Below are 20027 nucleotides of genomic sequence, written 5' to 3' on the forward strand. Positions count from 1 at the left end.
CTGACATGTTGGCAGCATTATCATAGCATTGCCCCCTGCAGTTTGCAATGTCAATCCCCATCTCTTCCAAAACCTTGAGTACAGACGCACATAAAGCTTCCCCAGTATGACTTTCAATTGGTAGAAACTTCAGAAAGCGTTCCTGCGAGTGTCCTTCAGGTGACACATATCTTAACACAAATGTTAACTGATCAACATGTGCCACATCTGGCGTGGAGTCAACAGAGATTGAGAAGTATTTTGCCATTTTTACTTCACTCACTATTTCTGATAGAACACGATCACCCATCAGCTGAATAAATTCCTCACATGTTTGGGAAGAAAGATATGAGGGTTTCCCTGAACCTGCATTTCCATATTTCTCTATGTGAGACTTCAGAAAAGGATCAAACTCGCTGATTAACTCCAGTATTCCCAGATAATTCTCATTATCAGTTCTTCCAAATTTGTCACTGGCTCCTCTCAGAGCCAGTCCCCTCTCTGCTAAAAACTTGACAACAGACACAACTCTTCTCAACACTTCAGTCCAATATGAACACTCAGATTCAAATTGTTTCTGCAGTTCTGTGTCTATCCTCCCGCTGGCTGCTGCAAGTGAAACATATGTCAGCATTGCTTTTCTATGATGTTCGCTGTTTTCGTGCTCTCTCATGCGTTCAGTTGCGTGCTTCCAGTCACTGAAACCAGTCTCAAAGTTTGACTGAGTATTAGCATTGCTGAAAATGCGGCATGCAAAACAAAATGCAGCTCCGGTGGATGGAGAGTAGAGCAGCCACGGTCTTTCGATGTACTCACCATTTAACATCTTGCGTTTAAAGTGAGATTTGGAGAAGTGACGCTTTTGATGCTTGTCCACCCGTTCTGATGCTTGAAAGCCAACATTCATATTTTGACAGCTCTCCGGTCCTCGCTCAGCCCAGTAAGCTCGCACGGACTCGTCAATTTCCCCCCAATGCGCCGGATCGGTACTGTACGGATCCACAGTCGTCTTTCCATCTGCGGAAGAAGATCCCGCTTCCACCGACTCTGACTCCACAGACGCCAGTCCAGCCATCGACTCAGTCACGGTTAAAGGTTCTGGCGGGATCTTAGTGCCAGTGTTAGCATAGCTAAGGGTTCGAGGAGCGGGGGATGACGATGTTTCTGCTCCATCTCCGCTAACAGGTTTAAAAAAGCCTGTCAGTTTAGGCATTTTGTTTGTCGCCTCTTTGGCGCGATGCTCTTTTTCTTTTCTCTTCCTTCTTTTCTGCGCTCCGCTGTCATATTTTCTGTTGTCCGCCATTGTAAACTAATATTCCCTTGACGCTCCTCCTCCCCAATGCGTAAGATGCGTCAAAAGTGGACCAATAACAAGCAAGCATTCAAGATGGACGTTTGCCTGAACAAATTGGAACATTTTTCATCGGTGCTGTCAAAATCATCGTAGTCATTGATTAAATTCTGACACTATCCATTCACAAAAATATAAAACATCCTTCGGGGCCCCTGAAATGCCGGGGCCCCGGGCTGCAGCCCCGGTAAGCCCCTGCTAAAATCCGGCCCAGGCTACAATTTATGTTTATGTTCTCAAATGAAAGGTCAGATTTCTCAAATTGCCTTCAGTGTAATTTTATGCCGTAAAAATGCTTGAATGTTCCTGTAGCTAGGTTTTTGATTTTGCATAACATTTACAAAAATGTATTTTCATTTAGTCACTGAAGGATATATACATTTAGAGTGCAAGAGAGGATATTCATTGAGAATTTATGACGTGAGAAACAGTAAATCATTTTAGTAAAAACAAAAATAGTGACATTCTAAAGCCTGGAAACTATTTGTTGTGCACAAAATATAGAAAAGTGTCAGAAAAAAGTGGAAAATATACATTACTGATTGACCAACAGTCTTTGTGTTTTATTTAAATTCGGGGGCATTATACAGAAATAAGAAACACAACAGGAAATATGATTCCAACTGCAGCTTTCTTAAAAATACAGACACATAATAATAATAAAAAAACCAATCCCTCATTTGGCCATTTTCAGGTATTCTTAAACATTGAAATACAAAAAAAAAAAGATTGCTAATAACCTACCATTAAGACAATACCAAGTAAGTAAAAATAGAGGCTAATAGACCATTTGTCCAGAAAGCAGCTGATGTTTTAATGACTGTCAAGTGCTAAATATTGGATTAGGTGTTTCCAGGATTGGTGGTGTAAATGATTATTGTGTGCTAATATTTAACAATGACATTGGTGGCACCCTGAACTCAGTTACATCACTTTCAGACGCTCGTTTGTGCCTGGTGATGTGGTTTTCACATTCATACTGATGGTAGATGGGCATTAGGCTAACGGGTTTAGCAAGGCTGAGGCTAACCGGAGTGCTCCGTGCTTTTACCTGCTGCTGGGAAGGCACGGCGGAAATATAAGAAAACACACTGAGTAAAGGTAAGAATGAACGAACGGTGCGCTTATAAGCCGAGTGGTGAATCGTTTCTCTTATTAGTTTTTTTGTTTGTTTGTTTTCTTTCGGGTCGGTTCCGGGTCGGTTCTGGGTCTTGGGAAGGCCTGAGGTTTAAGGTAGAAACGGTGATTGAAATGCTACTGCTGCGCCTTCTTCGCTTGAGCCTCTGCTTCCTAGTGACAAACAAGGAGGGAGACAGAAGAAGAGGAAAGGTATGTTACACTAAAATGGAGGATATCGGCTTAAATATCTGCCGTAGAGGACGGCTTTGTTTCTACGGCAACCGCTACGCCTGCAGTTCCTGCTGCGGCAGACAGGAGGTGCCAGTGAGCAAGAGAGTAGATACTGTGGAGTGAGGATGCGGTTTGTTGGACAGATGAATTGTGTGACGATTATAAACGTGTTTTCTGAGCCGGAATTAACACAGTTATATTTAGAGGTGTTCTGTATGGTTATACTGAAGCACTGCCAATTCACAGAAAGGACAAATGCTGATGTGTTTTTGTTTCATGAGCTCACCTTCGAACCTGGAGGAGCAGTCAGACCCAGAAATGCATACACAGCGTTGTCCTCTCTGGCGTCGAAGAAGGCCTCGTAGTTCTAAAGAAGAAAAAAAGATAAGCATCAACAGTTCAGTGGGTTCAGGGTTAGGGCTGTCAACTCATCTATATCTAAACAGCATCTTCTGAAATTAATGTTTCAAAGTCCACAACAATCCAAGGGTTTTCATTTTATTGAGATTTTATGTGATCGACTAATACCAAGTAGCATATAAATGGGGAAAAACAGAAATCTGAAATGTGTGGCATGTTTCTGTTCAGCCTACACTATGTAGAAGGATATTTTGGTGCAGTTATAGTCACAAGTAGTTAAGTGTATGGGAAGGTTTTGCTCATTCTTTTCCAAAGGCAGCTCTAACTCAGTCAGATTTGGTGGAGAGTGCATGACTAGTACTTTGACTAGGCCATGCTAACACGTTTTTGAACTAGGCTGGTCCAATGTCTCCCAGGCAGTATGTTAAATACTACTAATTTAGTTAACATAAATGTTAACTAACATAATGTTAGTTATGTTAGTTATTATGTTAACTAATAATCATTAGTTAATAATCATTAGTTAACATAATGATTATTTATGTTAACTAAATTAACATAAATACTTTATGTTAATTTAGTTAACATTGAAAAATCTGAGAGATTTTTACATTCAGAATAAAAAAAATCTCCCAGATTTTTAAGTTTCTATTTGTTTTCATTGATATTTTTTCTGCAGGTACTTTATTAATACACAGTTGTTTTGACCACAGTAAGGTTTGATTATATTTTTCTTTTATGAGTTTGACGCAGCTGGAATTCCTTGGAGATATGTTTTAGAAGAACATATAGGGGACATTATGATATTTTCATTTGATAATTTACTGTATCTATAAAAAGAAATAGACCCTTTTCACAGTGACGTCAGACAATGGCCGCCATAACTCAAAACTGGGTATCTTTACTTCCGGTGTGATTTTGCCTTGGGAACCAAGCTGAAAACTTCCCGCATTCTCATAATCTTAAGGATATAATAAAAGGTAAGTTTAATAATAACAGCATTTAAGTGTTAGATAGCTGTTACTAATCATTGTAAATTCACCATTCTCTATCTGTGTATAAAATAAACAGCCTCCGATCGGAGAGTAAACCACCTAGCAGCAGCTTTAGCCACATTTAGGAAAAATATACTCTCTGTCAGCGCTGTAACGTTTAGAGGTTCACTTTCTGTGTTTTATAAAACAGTGTTTACGTGCTAGATAACCGTTATAAGTCATTGTCAATTTACCATTCTCCAACTGTATTCAAAGGAACCAGCCTCTGATCATGAGTAAACCAGCTAGCAGCAGCTTTAGCCACAGTTAGGAAAGATATACACGGCCGCCTGTCAGCGCTGTAACGTTAGAGGTTCACTTTTTTATTACTTTTTTATAAGTTTAGAAAAAACAAGACAAAAGCCACAAATAACAGTTGGGCTTGACGACATTTCTGTTTTTCCAGCAACAAAATGCGCATCTCCATGCACTGTTCATGTTTCTGTCACTGCTAACTGTCACAGAGTCTCTCCCAAAGACGCAAAGAAGGAATAAAAATAAATACACAAGAAAATATTAATGTGCAATGATTTGGATAAATAACTTTAATCTGATTACTGGATTTGAAATACGAACTCGTTAGATTATTCGTTACCGAAAAAGTGGTCCGATTAAAGGCATTACAAAGCAGCGGCGGCACCGGACATCTCTGCTTATAACAAACAAATCCCTATTTTATGGGATGAGTGGCAACTCCAGTCTATAATTTAATAATCTGATCAAGATTAGAGCCTAAAACGTTATAGTTCAAAAACAGTAAAAAGTTCTGGTTAAGGAACAGTTATGTCACGTAGTTAGCTAGCTAACAAAATTCACTAATGCTAAGCTAACGGTTACGCAAAACAAAAATACCTACCTTCATAGTCAAACAGGTATTGTTCGGTGAAGAATTTGTAGCCTTTGTCTAATTTAGATTTTTTTGTCAGAGAGAACTGGTTTGCAAATCGTGATATATCTTCAAATCTTATTTTAGGCAAATGTTTTAGAGACTGTGTAAACTCCATGCTCCGGTGATCTGTCTGATCAACATATGCTGTCAGATTTATACCTCTCTCTCTCTCTCTCTCTCTCTCTCTCTATATATATATATATATATATATATATATATATATATATATATATATATATATATATATATATGACATATATATATATATGAAATAGACAACTTTATCATTACTTACTATGTACACCGGAACTAAGGATACACAGCTTCGAGCCAAAACGGAAGTTGTGTGACGTCATGTGAAAAGGGTCAATTGAAGGCATAATAAGGTTATGCTTCTACCTACACATTTTTCGGTCTGCACAATGCCTGGTTTTAGTTTTCAACCTTGTGGGGTTTTTCTTTTCTTTTTTCTTGACTGTAATATATGGAAAGGTTTTACACATCATTTTGCAGCACACTGTGAGTGACTGCCACGCCACTGTGGTTTGATGGATGACGTTGCGTGAGTTTTCACAGCCAGTCTAATCGCAGAGGTTAGAGAACAGCTGAGATGAACAAGCCGCCCGTACCCCCCCCCACGTTCCGTTTGGTCGGACAGAGTCGCTCGCATTCCTGGTTCCTCGCTACGTCTCGGTCCTTTTACATTCCCTCCTTTTTCTCCCACACACTCAAACACGCCCTGCAGCTGCAGACGTCCTGGGAAATCGCTCTGCTCTTTTGTCTGTGACATTTAATACAACCTGCAAGCGCAGTTTCGCCTTCAGCCGCGCAGGACTCCTGCAAACAGCCAGCATGCTTTTAGCGGCAGCGTTCACGCCGTGCTGACATGCTGCGTCGCTAAATAGCGTCCCTGAGCGGAGCAAAACGACAGCGTAATGAAAAAACAGAATTTAACATTTTGTTTCAGAAAATAACTTATGTGTGCATTTGTTTTTGCTTTGGTCTGGTTATGTAGGCATTTTCCTAATAGAGAAATAAGCAAAAACTTCACAGAACTGGTCTCTGGTTAATGTGGGAAAGTTAACTATTCACTATTTACTTTTAATACCTGGTGATGTGACTTAAATGAAGCCCTTGTCCCTGGGTATATTTTCCCTCTGCTCACAACCGAGTGCGGTCAGATAAAGATGTCACAGAATTTGTTTGCAGTCTAATGCTGACTGAATAATATGCAAAACTTTATGGAAATGCTTTTCCTAAGCACCTGTCTTTTATCAGGTACCAGTACACAAAAATCCCAGTTTGGTACGTACAAATAGACAAAAAGATTCAATATGCTTCAGTGCTACAAACCTGGCCAGAGATTTGTTGTTAGTACCTGCGTTCCCATTGATCATATACTTGATGAAAACACAGAAATTTCAGAAACAGATTTTATGTTTTTCTATGTAAAGGTTTTGCGCTAGGATGAGGTAGTTTTTGAAATTAGCGTATTTCGCGACACTGCAGTGGAAACACGTTTTTTCCCCCGCATCACACCAGTCACATGATCAACAACCGGACGTCCCTACTGGCGGAAAAGACAAAGAAGACGACAGGAAGTGGTAATAAGAGGCTGACGGCGTTCCATGTTTTTTTTATGACGTCGTATGAACAGCTTTGTTCACGTGTGATTTTAATTGTGTTTCTTATTTAATGGAAAGACTGCAATTGCACTTTTTTTCTTTTCGACATTAGCTGAATTTTGACAAAATAATTTGTGCACATTTGTAATGGCAAACACAGCTATTTTATCAGTTAATAAAATTACTTCATAACACTAAAATCCCTAATCATGATGTAATTATGGGTTCTTTTGAAAAGGTTTTTTGCAGATATTGGATAGCAGAAAATGCTTAGGTCACTTTAGAGTTTGTCTAATAAACAAACTGCTACATGTAAAAAATGTCCTTGAATGCATCGTAGCAGCACAGCTGGTCATAAAAGACGGCGGCTCTATTTTAAGGCCCTTTACACGTAATTACCAATTTCCAAACCAACAAAACTCAAAGAACTTTGCACAGTTTTTTTTCCTAAACTAACCGACTGAGTTGAGTAATGCTGTTGGATGCAGGTAATGTTAGCTAAAAGACAGTGACTCTGTCTGCCTCACCTGTCATCATGGAAAAATAATATATAATAATAAAATCATTTATATTTCTACTTTCACCCTGTAGTTTGTACTATAAAGTACCTATTTTTCATTTAGCTTATCCAATTCTGATTATTTTTTTTCTTCAAAATCGCTAAATTTTCTTAATTTCCCATTCAAAAGCTTCAAAGAGCAGCAGGTGAGGCAGCAGCGAGCTGAGCCTCACCTGGGATTGATCAACCTCTCGCTAACTGCACTGGCTGCCATTCTATGGGAGCAAGTTCCTCCTGTCTGTACGTCGCCTGGCTAAAAACATTTGATATATGAACTTATTTTCCATAATTTAGCTTATGTATATAATGTACAGTGTTTTTTGTCACCAACTGTGTGTGTGTGACGTGATTCATAAAAGGCAGAGAACAGATTCGAGGTGAGGCAGGCAGTAATGCTGCCTCATGGCAGGGGGCGCTCATGATCCCAGACATTGTGACTCCACAACTGCAGAGTAAGAGACAGTAACAGCGAGCTAGCCATACAGCACAGGTGTCAAACTCCAGTCCTGGGGGGGCCACTACAGCCTCTTGAGCTTGTTAACAAGTAGCCTGTAGGCTAATGGTGTGTATGTTCAAAAGTGGGCAGCACTTGTTACATTCACTTGAATAACCTTTTTGGAAAAAAATGTACTTATAAAAGTAGTTTTACTGCACTGTACCTTTTTTTTAATTTTTACTTGAATAATATTATTATTGCTACGTATTCTCCCCTCCCCCCGTTAAACTCGTCTGGAGCCGGGGCTGACCAAAAGAACTCCTTCTCACAAATGATTTCTTCTTTAATGACTTCACTAATAAGCAAAAAATCAAAATAAGCCCTCTAATGAGTTGCAGTTTAAGATGAATTTGTCGGTGGTTCTAATGTATCCAGTGGGCCTCACCCCGCAGTATTTTTCTTCATTAAAAATCTGAGGGGGCAGAGGGTTCCCCGTGGCAGGTCGTGACTCCTCCGGTACGTTCTCCCTCATCCACTTCCTGTTGGCCTCGTTGGCCGCGATGTCGCACTCCTCGTACTCGATCTTATTGGCCGCCAGGAAGCCCATCACGTCCTGCTGCTGCTTTTTAATCTGCGTTGGGGGCGGAGATGGAAAACAAGCAAGATTAGAGAGAGAGAAAGAAGGAAGCTGTCAGTTATTAGCTGCAAAATCAGGAGGAAGCACAGGGTTCACCGCTCTGTCACTAGTCTGCTGCGGAGAGGAGGAAGCGTCTACGATGAGATAAATACAGCTAAGGAAGTTGCTCTGTTGCTAGGTTACCACGTTTTGCAGAAAAGTGGTTGAAGTTAATGTTATGTTTTACTAGCGGTAGGTAGACATACTGGATTTTATTTGCAAAAAAAACCCAAAAGGGAAATTAATCTACCCACAGTCAAAATGTTACTAAGGAATGTAATTAAAACACTTTGAAGAATAGTTGAGATTTTGTTAGCAACAAAGAAAAAGTTGCATTATTTCTCTTTGCCACATATGCCACATTCTTTGTCACATATGTTAATATTTAGCTTCAATTAGACCACTATTTTTTTTTTTTGTATTCACTCTATTACCCTGGATTTTAGTTGGGGGTATCAAGAAAAAAAGGCTAAACGCATATGTCACACTTTCCAGACTTCTATTAGTAGATAATTTATAAAATATTTTCTTCCACTTCACAATTCTACTCCAGGTATAGCATATAATTATAAACAGTAATCTTCTCATCAGACATTTTCCCCGTGGATTCAAAAACAGCAATTATCAAATTGCTGATGCAGAACTACCTGGCATAGTGATTAACTCTGACCTGAACGTTCAGAGTCACATGAAGACAGTTACGAAGTCGGCCTTCTGTCACCTGAAGAACGTTCCCAGGATTAAAGAATCAATGTTCCAACAAGATCTTGAGAAAGAAAATGTGGCACCATGCTGCAACAGTGTCCTCACAGGTCTGCCTACCAAAAAAAAATCTATCGTCCAGCTGCTGCTGCTCGAGTTCTGACTAAAACCAGGAAGAAGGAGCACATTAGCTACAGTTCACTCTCCGGTAGCTCAGAGAATAGACTTTAAAATACTGTTGTTTATAAATCACCAAACGGCTTAGCAATAAATTATATTAAAGACCTGCTTGTTGTTGTATCAACCTTCCAGACCTTTTAGTTTCTGTGGTTCTGGTCTGCTCTGCGTACCCAGAACCAGAACCAAACGTAGAGAAGCAGCTTTAAGTTTTCATGCGTCACTAATCTGGAACAAACTTCCAGAAGGTTTTCTGGGAGTTTTTAGCTTTTAAAACCATTTTTAAGGCTAAAAAAAAGGGCTAAAATCCATTTTCTTAGTTGACCTTGAGCAATAATAACTGGAACATTCTCACTTCTGGTCTTCGTTTCAATATTCTGTAGTACTTTTTGGATGACTTTGATGATTATGCTTTAGAATATGTAATATTTGCTGCTTGTGTGTTTGTTTTATGTCCTCATCACGTTTATTTAGAGAGACCAATTAACCTGACAGTCATGTTTTTGGACTGTGGGAGGAAGCCGGAGAAACCTGAGAGAACCCACGCATGCACAGGGAGAACATGCAAACTCCACGCAGAAAGACCCTGGCTGGGAATCGAACCCAGGATCGCCACTGTGCAGCCCTGATAAGAAATGTATTATGGTAAATTGATATGATAAACAATATGATGAATTTCCACCACTAAGGCTGACTGAGCAGTGGGGCTGGAATTATAGAGCTAAAAAGGAAAAGTATGATGGCATGTTTCCATGCAAAGCATAGTTAAGTGATTTTGCTGCTGAAATGCTGCCCATTTCAGCAGCACTTTGCTGCTGAAATGGGCTTTACAAATACATCTGACTTAGCTTGACTCCAGAAAGGTAATTTAAAAAAAAAAAAAAAACCTGAACACATGTATTTCCTTAATGTGGAGGCAGTTGAATATTTCTCTTCCTGTCTGGTTTTTTCATGTAGGTGTGAACCTTTTCGACAGGCATTTCTGCCAACAGCCTGTCTGCTCCATCCACTCATCCCGTTTGCCTCTTCTGCTAAATATCTGTCCTGTTAAAATAAAGACAGCAGGCCTCTCCTAACCCTAACCCTAACCGGAAAGGAGGAACAAAGTGCAATTTTTCAGCCAAAAGGAAGTGAAACTGTCTCTGGATTGACGTGGCTTCAGATCGAATCTCTTCTAAAGCAAACCGTCGTGTTTTGTTTTACATTTTAGCACAAAGGATCCTAAGAAGACAGACACAAAGGCTGAACATTAAGACTTTAACTCTTGCCGTCTTTCGTCTCAAGACGTCAATATGTGAGAGAGAGAGAGAGAGACAGAGAGAGAGAGTGTGTGTGTGTGTCAGGGCAGTCCAATAGGCTCCCAGTGGGTGTGTGTAAGAAGGGAGGATGGCCCTACAAGGCCAGACGGAAACAAGAGATCCTCTGGGACTCAAGAGGAGGTAACTGGTCAAACAGGAGCCAAATAAGGCCTTCTGCGAGGAGAAACCCACACATATCCCACTCTCTGCTGCACACGCTGCATTCACACACATAAACGCAGCTTCGCCACAAAACCAACACCCGGGGATCGAGCTGCCGCTGTCGCCCCGGCAGCTCCGACTGCCCCCTCCGTTACGCGGGCTCCTCCCAGTGTTTTATGGCATCCAGATGAAGACAGGTGGATTACTTAACAACCGTCTGCTGAGAAAACACCGAGGCGTGTAAACCAGTGCTGGCAGATTAGCCGTGGCACAGTGTGAATTCATGACCGGGCTGGAAAAGGGGGCAAAGTCCCAAACGCCAGCATGCTACGGGAACCGGCGTGGGGCTAAAGCAGCCGCGCAGAACGCCACACACTCACACGGTTTAACAGACCCTGTCTCCACTAACACACACACACACATTTGTACTTCATTTGACTCAAATCTGCGTCGCCTCCGACAGACTGACCTGGTCCTAAATCCCGTTGATGGCACATTTGTCTTTTCTCCTTCATGTTAGCTAACTCTGGCCGCAGAAAGCATGCGCATTGTGCCGTTGCCAAGTAAAATTAATTTGTGGGACAAACTGGCCACATGCCATCTTCCTCTTGCTCTAATTGCTCAGTGGGAACTCCCTGCTCTGCCCATTCGAAATGCTCTCTGCTGTCCTCTGCCCTGACTTGAGCCTCTGGTGATTTTGGCAAGGAGGGAAACAAACTGTCTTTGTCTTCAGGAACGGTCAGAAGCAGGAATTTTCCTCCTTTTCCCTCATGCTGTGTCAGGTCTATTTCTTCGGAAGATAATTTTATTGGTTTGTCTGGAACTGCAAAGCTAACTAGCATTTGCTTGAAGCGTCTGTAACTCTGACAAAAACCAGCGTTTAGATCTCCAAGTCTGATTTTTCTTTCTTCGATTGATTGGGTTGATTGCTCCGACAATTTGACAAGGTTTTCACACTATGATCAGTTTTCTAGGTTAATCCGATTAAATTTTTGGAAAATCTGGATTCTACTTTTTTTCACCAATGCACTTCCTGGGTTTCCATAGCCACCATCTTGTTTGACAAGTGTCTTTTACAACTTATGTCTATTTGGACTTTGAATTCAGGCAAACTTTATGAGGCAATCTTACAGTCAGGCTTTGATTTGTGTTTTTTTTAATTTAGGAGAATACAGTCATAACATGATGAGAATGCAATCTTAATATGAGGAGAACGAAGCAGAAGTTTTGTGAGAACGACACTAAAAAACAACTAATAAGGAACATCTTGTGAAGTTGCACTTTGGTGTAAGTTTTAAAGATGATACTTAGTAGAAATATTTCATCTTTTACCACATCAGCATCAAATCATTCCTCTGCAGCAGGACTTGGAAACGGCTGTGCAAAAACAACTGCGTCTATTTAGAAGAAAGAACCAGAGAAACTGAGCTGGTCAATCTGATCCTGATAAATCTATCCAATGTTTTTCTCATTGAAAAGTCTTTTTTTATTATCGTCGTATGACTTTTTTTTGTGTGCTAAGATCACATCTCTATTCTGGTAATATTATGACTGTATTCTTGTAATTAAACAAAAATTTCCTTAGCCCGGCCCCAATACGCCGTCGTGCAACTCAAATAATCAAAACTGGGATGATTGAAATGAAACCACTCTTTGAAAATATCTCTCCTTTTGAATTTCTCTTTTAGAGAAGAAAGCAAGAAAAACAAATCGATTAGAAAAAACAGTAATCTGATCTGGTATGAAAATAGTCAGTTGGTTTTTATTTTTAAGCCACATTGTAGCATCCAGTTGATTTTGGTTATCCGAATGTTTTGAGGTGCTTTCAGCAAACACCGCTTCTCTTTATCCCTTCAAATATCCCAAATATTTAGCTGGACTGCCAAGAAAACCCTTTGCCACCAGGGTGCCTGACACTTCTCCTGAGTCAGAACAAACATTCTCTGTTTATGTTTTTTGTTTAATATGTTAGGAAATGTCTTTTTTTTTTTAAGTTGGCCATTTAGTTGAAAATGACATGAGGACATTTCATAATTAAAAAGTGAATATTTAAAGGGATCTCTTTAATTTTTCAAATATGTTTCTCCTCTTTCCTTGTGCAGTTCAGATGCAATCTATTTCTCTAGAATGGTACGAAATTACTCTGCACCAATGGGGGTTTTTTTTGTAACAGGCAGAGACTGTTACACAACTACTGCGGGGCCTCCAGGCTGCAAACCTGCAACGTTTTTAAAGCCTGATTTGCCTGACCCAGCCTTTGTTTTGGAGCGTCTCAGGTTGCACAGAAAACAGGATGCAAATATCCTGATAGATCAACAGAAATGCAAACATGGAACAGACAAAAAATTTTTTAAATCCGAGTGTTGATTCTCTGGTGTAGATGTGTTGTGCGCAGTTTGAAACAGATTCTGTTGCTAGAAGGACAGCGCAAGGACAAACGGAGCGTTATCGTTACATTATTGTTGTGTAAACAAGGATACAGATTGCGATTGACCCACATTTTCCTCTTTATTTCCCATCATCTTGTTGTCCCCGTGGCGACCAGGAGCTTAACCGTCCCGGTTACCAAGATCTCAATCAGGTGTCGGCAGCTGGCAGCTGACCTAAGATTTCTTTAACATGCAGTTTGAATTCATTACCCATAAAATATAAGACTTTACCAAGCATTGCCTTTGTGAGTCAGACCTTTCTGAACCTTGTTACTGTGATCATTGTTTTCATAAATCACACCTGGAGAGGTAAGAAAACGTACTGACAGTTATTTGGCAACAATCTATTTGACATTATACATTTGAATTCTTCAGATTTTTACAACTCTAAAGACATGATTGATTGTTTTTGATGACTTTGATAAAACATGGCATACTTTCAGACCAGTTTAGTTTCTTGTGGTGCGTTCAACAACTACAATTTTCACATGTCCTATCAAATGTCCCAAATCTTCGGAACGAGTAGGAGCTTCTTAAAAAGACGGAGGCCCAGTTTCGAGATGATAAAATGCGAAGTCAAATTTCTTTTTGAATTATGTTTGGTATATGTATTTTTACAACAACTGAAGGTAACATAGTTGCTTGTCTGTGCTATAAAATGGCCCTATGTGTCTGGAAAATACACATTACTGCCCCTTTAACTTGTTGTAGAGGTCCATCAACATAACAGTGCCACATTACTTGGTGGAAAGGCAATGTGATTGCTGAGTATTGGCTTCTGGTGATGTCTGTGAAACGCTATGACTAGGAAGGAAACAGTTCTTTTTGAATATTTACAGGATCTGAAGGTTATGAATACTCATTGAAAAACACTGTGAAGGTTCATGCCACAAGAAAAGACCACTTTGAGATCCATCACACTTTTAGGTAGAGGAAAAAAACTAGTTGTCATTGACAACAAAAACACAAGCAATGTGGACATAAATCTGACAAATCGGAGTTTAATTACAAAGATTTTAACTCATTTTAAAAAATTACGCAATTAAAAGTTAAATTTTTTATTTCCATACAAAAGTTCCAGTCGGAACCTTGTATTTGTACCTTGTTTCTGGCATGCCCCTTAGTCTGACGCACAAGCGACATCCACAAACAACAACGACAGATGATAAGGTTGCTTCTCTTGACTGACCAGTGGTTAATTTTTGCTCAAAAATTGCCTGAATACAAACCTAAAATAGCATCTCGATGCTAAACATGTAGCATCAGTACAGACATAATGCTAACATCAGCATCCACATGCCACATATTTAAAGACTTTTCTTTTTAAAAAGTGACATAAATAATCAGGAGTTACTCACACATTTGAAAGCTGAATAACCTAAATAACAAAAACAATAAATGTCTTTGTTGTTGAGCTCATATGTCTATATATTCAATAATTTGACACAGAAGAGGGTTTTTGAATTGAAAACACTGGGTATTTTGGCAATATATGGTTTTTGATTAAAATAATTATTAATTACAGACCCTGCAATTAACGCTGTTAGAAATTTTAATCGAGTCCCACCACTAGTAAAGTTATAGAGCTACTACAGGGAAAGTACTGTGCATATGTTTTTCTATACTTTTTCTTAGTAAACATTCTAAAAGGATTTCATCGTACCAAGATAACCCTGATTGCCCTTTGAATTGCATGCGGTTTCACACGACAATTGTTCCCCAGAATTTAATAAGATATATTAAGAAACAGTTGTGGATTAACGTTTCCTTTATTTTACAGCAAAATATCCTGATCCGCTAATATTTCGTCAACACATCCAACACAGACAAAATCTGTTGTTCATTTCAGGATGTGGAAAATCGGGCCTTTCTGACAATGCTGCAAATATTTAACATTTTTAAGGAGGACTGTGCTCATCTAAAGGTGTAGGAAGTGGAATGTGCAGCATCATGCACCGTGGTTTACATTCCACCACATCCCCCCCCCCCAGGGAGCTTTGGTCCGGCGTGAGATCAGATCCAGGCCTGATCAATCCCAGAAAAAGGTCAGCTGTTAACTCACGGCGTTAACAGCTGCTAGACAATAGCGGCCATTGATTGGACGAACTGCATCCAACAACGCGGGCTTAGACCAACGAGGCTGAGACTGATTTTTCTGCTGACCCAGAACCAACGTCGGTTTATGTTCGGTTCAATCAGGCAGAAAAGAAAACACATTGAAACAGTGTGCCACAAAGATAAGTCTGAATGCGTTCCTAATTCAACGCAGGCCCAATTTTTAAGCCTGCCGTCTGAGCTAAAGGAAACAAGAATCGACTCCGGCCCTGTGTGTTTCTAAGGGATAAAGGTTTGTTGAGATTAGATGTAGCCTGATTTCCACCATAAACAACAACTTACTGGAATGTGGTGACTGGTAGCCGCTCCCACCCAGTCCTCAGCTCAGTCAGCAATTACAGCACTGCCACAACAGGGTCTTACGCCGACACTCTGGACGGGTTCCCTGCCGCTACCCAAAGGTACGATAAAAAGTAATCTCCAAAAGGAATAGTTTCTAACACAAACTGCCTGGCTAGCCACAGCAGCCATCCTAAACAAAGCTAATTTAGAACCAACAGGGCGCCAAGTGTGGCGTACCTGACACAAATAAGGCCCGAACATGTTCACGAGTTATATTGCTCATTTATTGAGGCAAGGAGGAAGCAGTTCAACTGTGAGACTGTTGAGCATAAATGGAAATAAGAGCAGGAAAGGTTCCTCAGTTGTGGCTAATGTTTTACTTTGTTCCTTCAGTAAAATTTCCCTTTCAGGTTGCCCTTGTTTGTCTACAGACTAGTAGGACTCGTGCAGGTGTACAGAACATTTGCATCTGTAGATTTGGGTAAAACTACTCCTTTTGCTTTCCAAATGCAAACTCATTGTAACCTCGAGAAAGCAGGGTAATATCCAAAAGATAATGTCTGTGCTATTCCAGGAAGAGTGCTGACATTGGGACCTAGTAAGCTGTACCTTGTATGAACTCATTTTTATATACTAGGAAGAAGTATTGGAAGAGCTTCCTAGAGAATTTCCAATCAGACAAGACAACGTACTTCCTGAAGTGACTCAAACTGTAGCTGGCAATACAACAAAAGACGCTCTCCTCAAGTTGGAAAATCGTGTATTAAATGGGAATAACACATATCAAGATTTCCCCTCACCATTTGCCTTTATTACGTCCAACAACTTTTTCACCTTTGGGTTGCAACAGGGAATAGAGACAAAAGCAAAGATGTAAGAGTCTATCAAACATCCAAGAAAGGCATGCAACACTTGGCTATCTTTCAAAATAAGTGGCCCATAGTGAGTTTGACTTACGCCTGAATCATGGACAATATTTCAGACATGACTGAAATAGCTTTTGCTGTAACAAAAGCCTTCCAACTATAATACGCTTAATCTCTGTGATAATCAATCAAAAAATATGACAAAACATCTGGACCTCTCCAAAAGGTGCATCTCTAATTTCAACATGCCTGCGTACGCCTCACGCTGTTGTAGGTTCTTAGTCGTCGAGGACACAGCTATCCTAAGTACCTAAACAGAAAGCAGATGGACTTCGTCTCTTGCCTCACCTCTGACTCAAAAGGCGTCTTCAGTTCTAATCATGGATTAAGAGCTTCAGGTGTATCAGTGGCAGCCAGAACCATCTGATCATTCCACCAATCCCTTTAAATTCATATAGAAGAAAACAGGAAGAAAACTGTCACTTGTTATGGAGATTAAAATCCGTCGGTGAGAACGACGACCGTTGGAAGAGTTTGCCCGCAAAGCACAGGCTCAAGATGGTATTTTGGAAATACTCCTACTCATCTCCGTGCTCTTTACTGCTCCGTCATTCTGTGACACAGAGTGCACCACGGGAAAGAGATGGTATAAAATACGTTTTCAGTCATGCATTTGATCAAACATACAAACCTTTGACTAGATCAGCAAGAATGTAGTTTCATGGCAGAACAGGTCAAGATAACTGGATAGAAGTAACATTATGATATAGATTGACCTATCAAGCAGTGCAGGGTGTGTGTGTGTGGGTGTGTGTGTTTGTGCACACAGAGCATAAGGTCGTCCACTTGCTCCAGCAGACGGTACTGTAGACGGATCAATGAGAGGAAATGCTGCAGCCCAGATGTACAACAGCGCACTGAAAGCATTCTGGACTCTAAACTGCCCACCCTGACTCCACAGGAAGTTCCTGTCATGTAATGCTCCTCATGCGTAGAGCCAATGCAAATGTCATTTGCTGTAATAGCCTCCCAGGATAGTTCAAATGAAAGAGGCTCTGTGTTTGATGGGTTTGTCTGTTGGGAGCTGCTAAACCACAACTTTGGGTGTAGTTTTAGGACTTTACACGATACAGCAATATGAAGTGGGGACATATTTTGAAGCGGAAGGGAAACTGTACGTCCTTCGACGACTGAATTATAAGCTAGCATTTGCATGAGCTGTGCATTTGTATTCAGCCACCTGAGTCAAACTTTTTTCTTTTTTTTTACAGGGGATTTATCTCCACCAACAGTGAAAGTTGTCGCCTTTCAAAATAGTTCAAATTCAGACAAATTGGATGTAGAGTCAACATAAAATTTCATTCATTGTTTCTTGTCCTACTGCAAGTTCTCATTTGGATTCAGGTTAGGAGTTTTACGTCGTCCTAACCCATAAATATGCCTAAATCCAAACCATTCCACTGTAGCTCTATGTTGTATGTTTAGGGTCATTCTCCAGCTGTAGAGGTGAACCTCCACCCCCAAGCTCTAAACCTTTCCAAAGTACCGTGAACGCAACATTTGTGATCGATGTGTGTCAGAAGTAACAGGTTTTTGTCCGAATTCAACAGTAAACTAGTACGTAATGAGGACAAGAACAAGTTGTGGTTTTCAGAAAGTCCTAAACCCTGCTCCTCTGCTGCAGCTGCCTCTCTGAAAGTGAGGCCCTGGAGAATTGCATCACCATCATTCCAATCCACTCCGAAAGAAAGTTGCAAATCCGTAGCAAACACTCCTCAATGCCGCATAACCCCGAGGAGAAAGTCTAACCTCTCTATGCTTTCCGGAGCGAGCCAGACCCAAGCAGCGTGGGCTGGCATCAGGTGACACGGCACTGAATCTCAAGACCGTTATTGATTTCCAGTTGTGTTTTTTGGGGTTTTTTTATAAAGTGATTGTTTTGCTTGTCATTTGGGGCGTTTCAGCTGAATAAAAAGGCCTGAATTGTCACATCCGGAAGCTGTGACTGTTACAAACCGCAGCTTTGAGAGAAGTGAGGTCTGTCATGCCATATGCACTTCCTCTGTGTTTCTGCCTCTGTGGCAAAGTTAGCAAAAATCAAGAGACGAGCCCCCCTGTGAATGCTCTAAACTTCTAGAAGAAAGCAGTCAAAGTCTTTACTGATGATTCAGATGATTCTTTAAACAGAAAAATGACAGCCTGGTGGAAACCAATCCAATCAAAGTTCACCTATGCTGCTCCAGAAAAAAAGGGGAAAAATCCCTGGATCTTCTGAATAAATCCTGCTTAAAGAAAAAGAAAAAAACACAACGAACCTCCAGCAAACAAGTCATGCCATTGTTGTATCTCTTACCGAGGTGGATCCGGAGGACGTTGCTATGTACACTTTGATCACCATCTTTTATCCCTGATGCAGTCTATTATCACAGGCTGGCTGCTGTCGACGCGTGCTCCGTTGCAGGCCGATGGAGCAGCAGAGGCGCAATAACAATAATAATAATAATGATTAAAAAAAAACTAGAAACTTCCGAGGCTGGGAAACCGAGAGTGTGTTCTTGCAGCGCAGACTATCTGCGCAAATGCTTCTGCTCTTAGCTCTGGATGGAGCTTGGCATTCCTCCTCCTCCTCCAGCTCTCCGCCCCTTCGCTCTCTCTCTCTCCCTAACCCTTTCTCTTTCTCTCTCTCTCTGTAAGCCTCCCTCTCTCCGTCGAGCTCGAAGAGGGCGCACGCGCAGACGCGCACGCGCAAGGGGCGATAGGGCTGTCAAGATGGCATCACTTCGAGGTTATGTTGTCTGAGAATATTTCAGCGCGGAGCCCTTTGTCTGAGCCAGACTCCATTTTTTTTTTCCTTGAGCCCTGCGGCGCGTGTTAGAGAATACTCCGGCGTGCACGCGCGTGGATCGTGAATTAAAAGTGAGGATATTTGCTGTGATTTTATTTTTATTTTCAAGCCGTCTTTGTGTAGCAGTGCAGTTTGTGGAGGCAGCCACTTTTCATTAGACGGGCTTTGCAGGCCCCCTGCAGGCCTCTTCTGCGGGAATGTATGGAGGGCCAGAAGTGTCACAATTTAGTACATCAATAAATGACTGAAGTTAAAATCAATACATTGGATCATTTCAATAGAACTAAACAGACATATTTTAAATAAAGAAATAAAAATACATACTCATTTTACATTGATACCATACCTATGTATATCAGTATTTTTTCTTTATTTTATATACAGTATATAGTTTTTTTATTTCCCGGAGTCAAAATGCAACAGTCCAACAACTAAATGATTCGTCTGACAAAGATTTATCCATGTGTATCAGTTTTAAATACATATGAGATTAAATTTAAAACTTTAAAAAATAAGTAAGTAATACATTATTGGTTAACTGCAGTAATAATTATTTACATTTTCAAATAATTTACAAAACACATAATTGAGTGTGAGTGAGCGTAGCTCACTAGGTTTGGATTCGGCACATTAAATTAAGCATACAGAAAGCATATCTAATTGTTATGTATATTATCATGCAATTACTTCAAATTTCCAATTTCATTAGACGAGAAGAATTGCTTATTATCAACTAAAAATACAAAAGTTAATTTAATAAAAATGCAGTGGTGTAACTAACAAAGAGTTACTTACACCACTAACTCTTACACCAAGTTACACCAAGACACTCATGTTAATAAAGTATAATAGATAAAATTAAAAAAAGCACAAATATATGCTAATATACAAC

General features: G+C 40.3%; 1 protein-coding gene and 1 long non-coding RNA gene across 2 annotated transcripts; both read right to left on the reverse strand.

The window, feature by feature from the left end:
- Positions 1-2488: 2488 nt before the first annotated feature.
- sh3bgrl (SH3 domain binding glutamate-rich protein like) lies at positions 2489-18892 on the reverse strand. Its single transcript, XM_032554661.1, has 4 exons — positions 18644-18892; positions 8029-8214; positions 2967-3047; positions 2489-2620 (listed from the first exon to the last, which is right to left on the reverse strand). The coding sequence occupies exons 1-4, from the start codon at positions 18686-18688 to the stop codon at positions 2585-2587; spliced, it is 348 nt and encodes a 115-aa protein (XP_032410552.1). The 5' UTR covers positions 18689-18892; the 3' UTR covers positions 2489-2584.
- On the reverse strand, positions 6693-8018 carry LOC116714242 (uncharacterized). The gene is made up of 2 exons (XR_004338029.1): positions 7903-8018; positions 6693-7007 (listed from the first exon to the last, which is right to left on the reverse strand). It is a non-coding gene; the product is annotated as an uncharacterized LOC116714242 (long non-coding RNA).
- Positions 18893-20027: the final 1135 nt, after the last annotated feature.

Source organism: Xiphophorus hellerii, chromosome 23 (assembly GCF_003331165.1).
Source record: "Xiphophorus hellerii strain 12219 chromosome 23, Xiphophorus_hellerii-4.1, whole genome shotgun sequence".
In the NCBI taxonomy this organism is placed as follows: domain Eukaryota; kingdom Metazoa; phylum Chordata; class Actinopteri; order Cyprinodontiformes; family Poeciliidae; genus Xiphophorus; species Xiphophorus hellerii.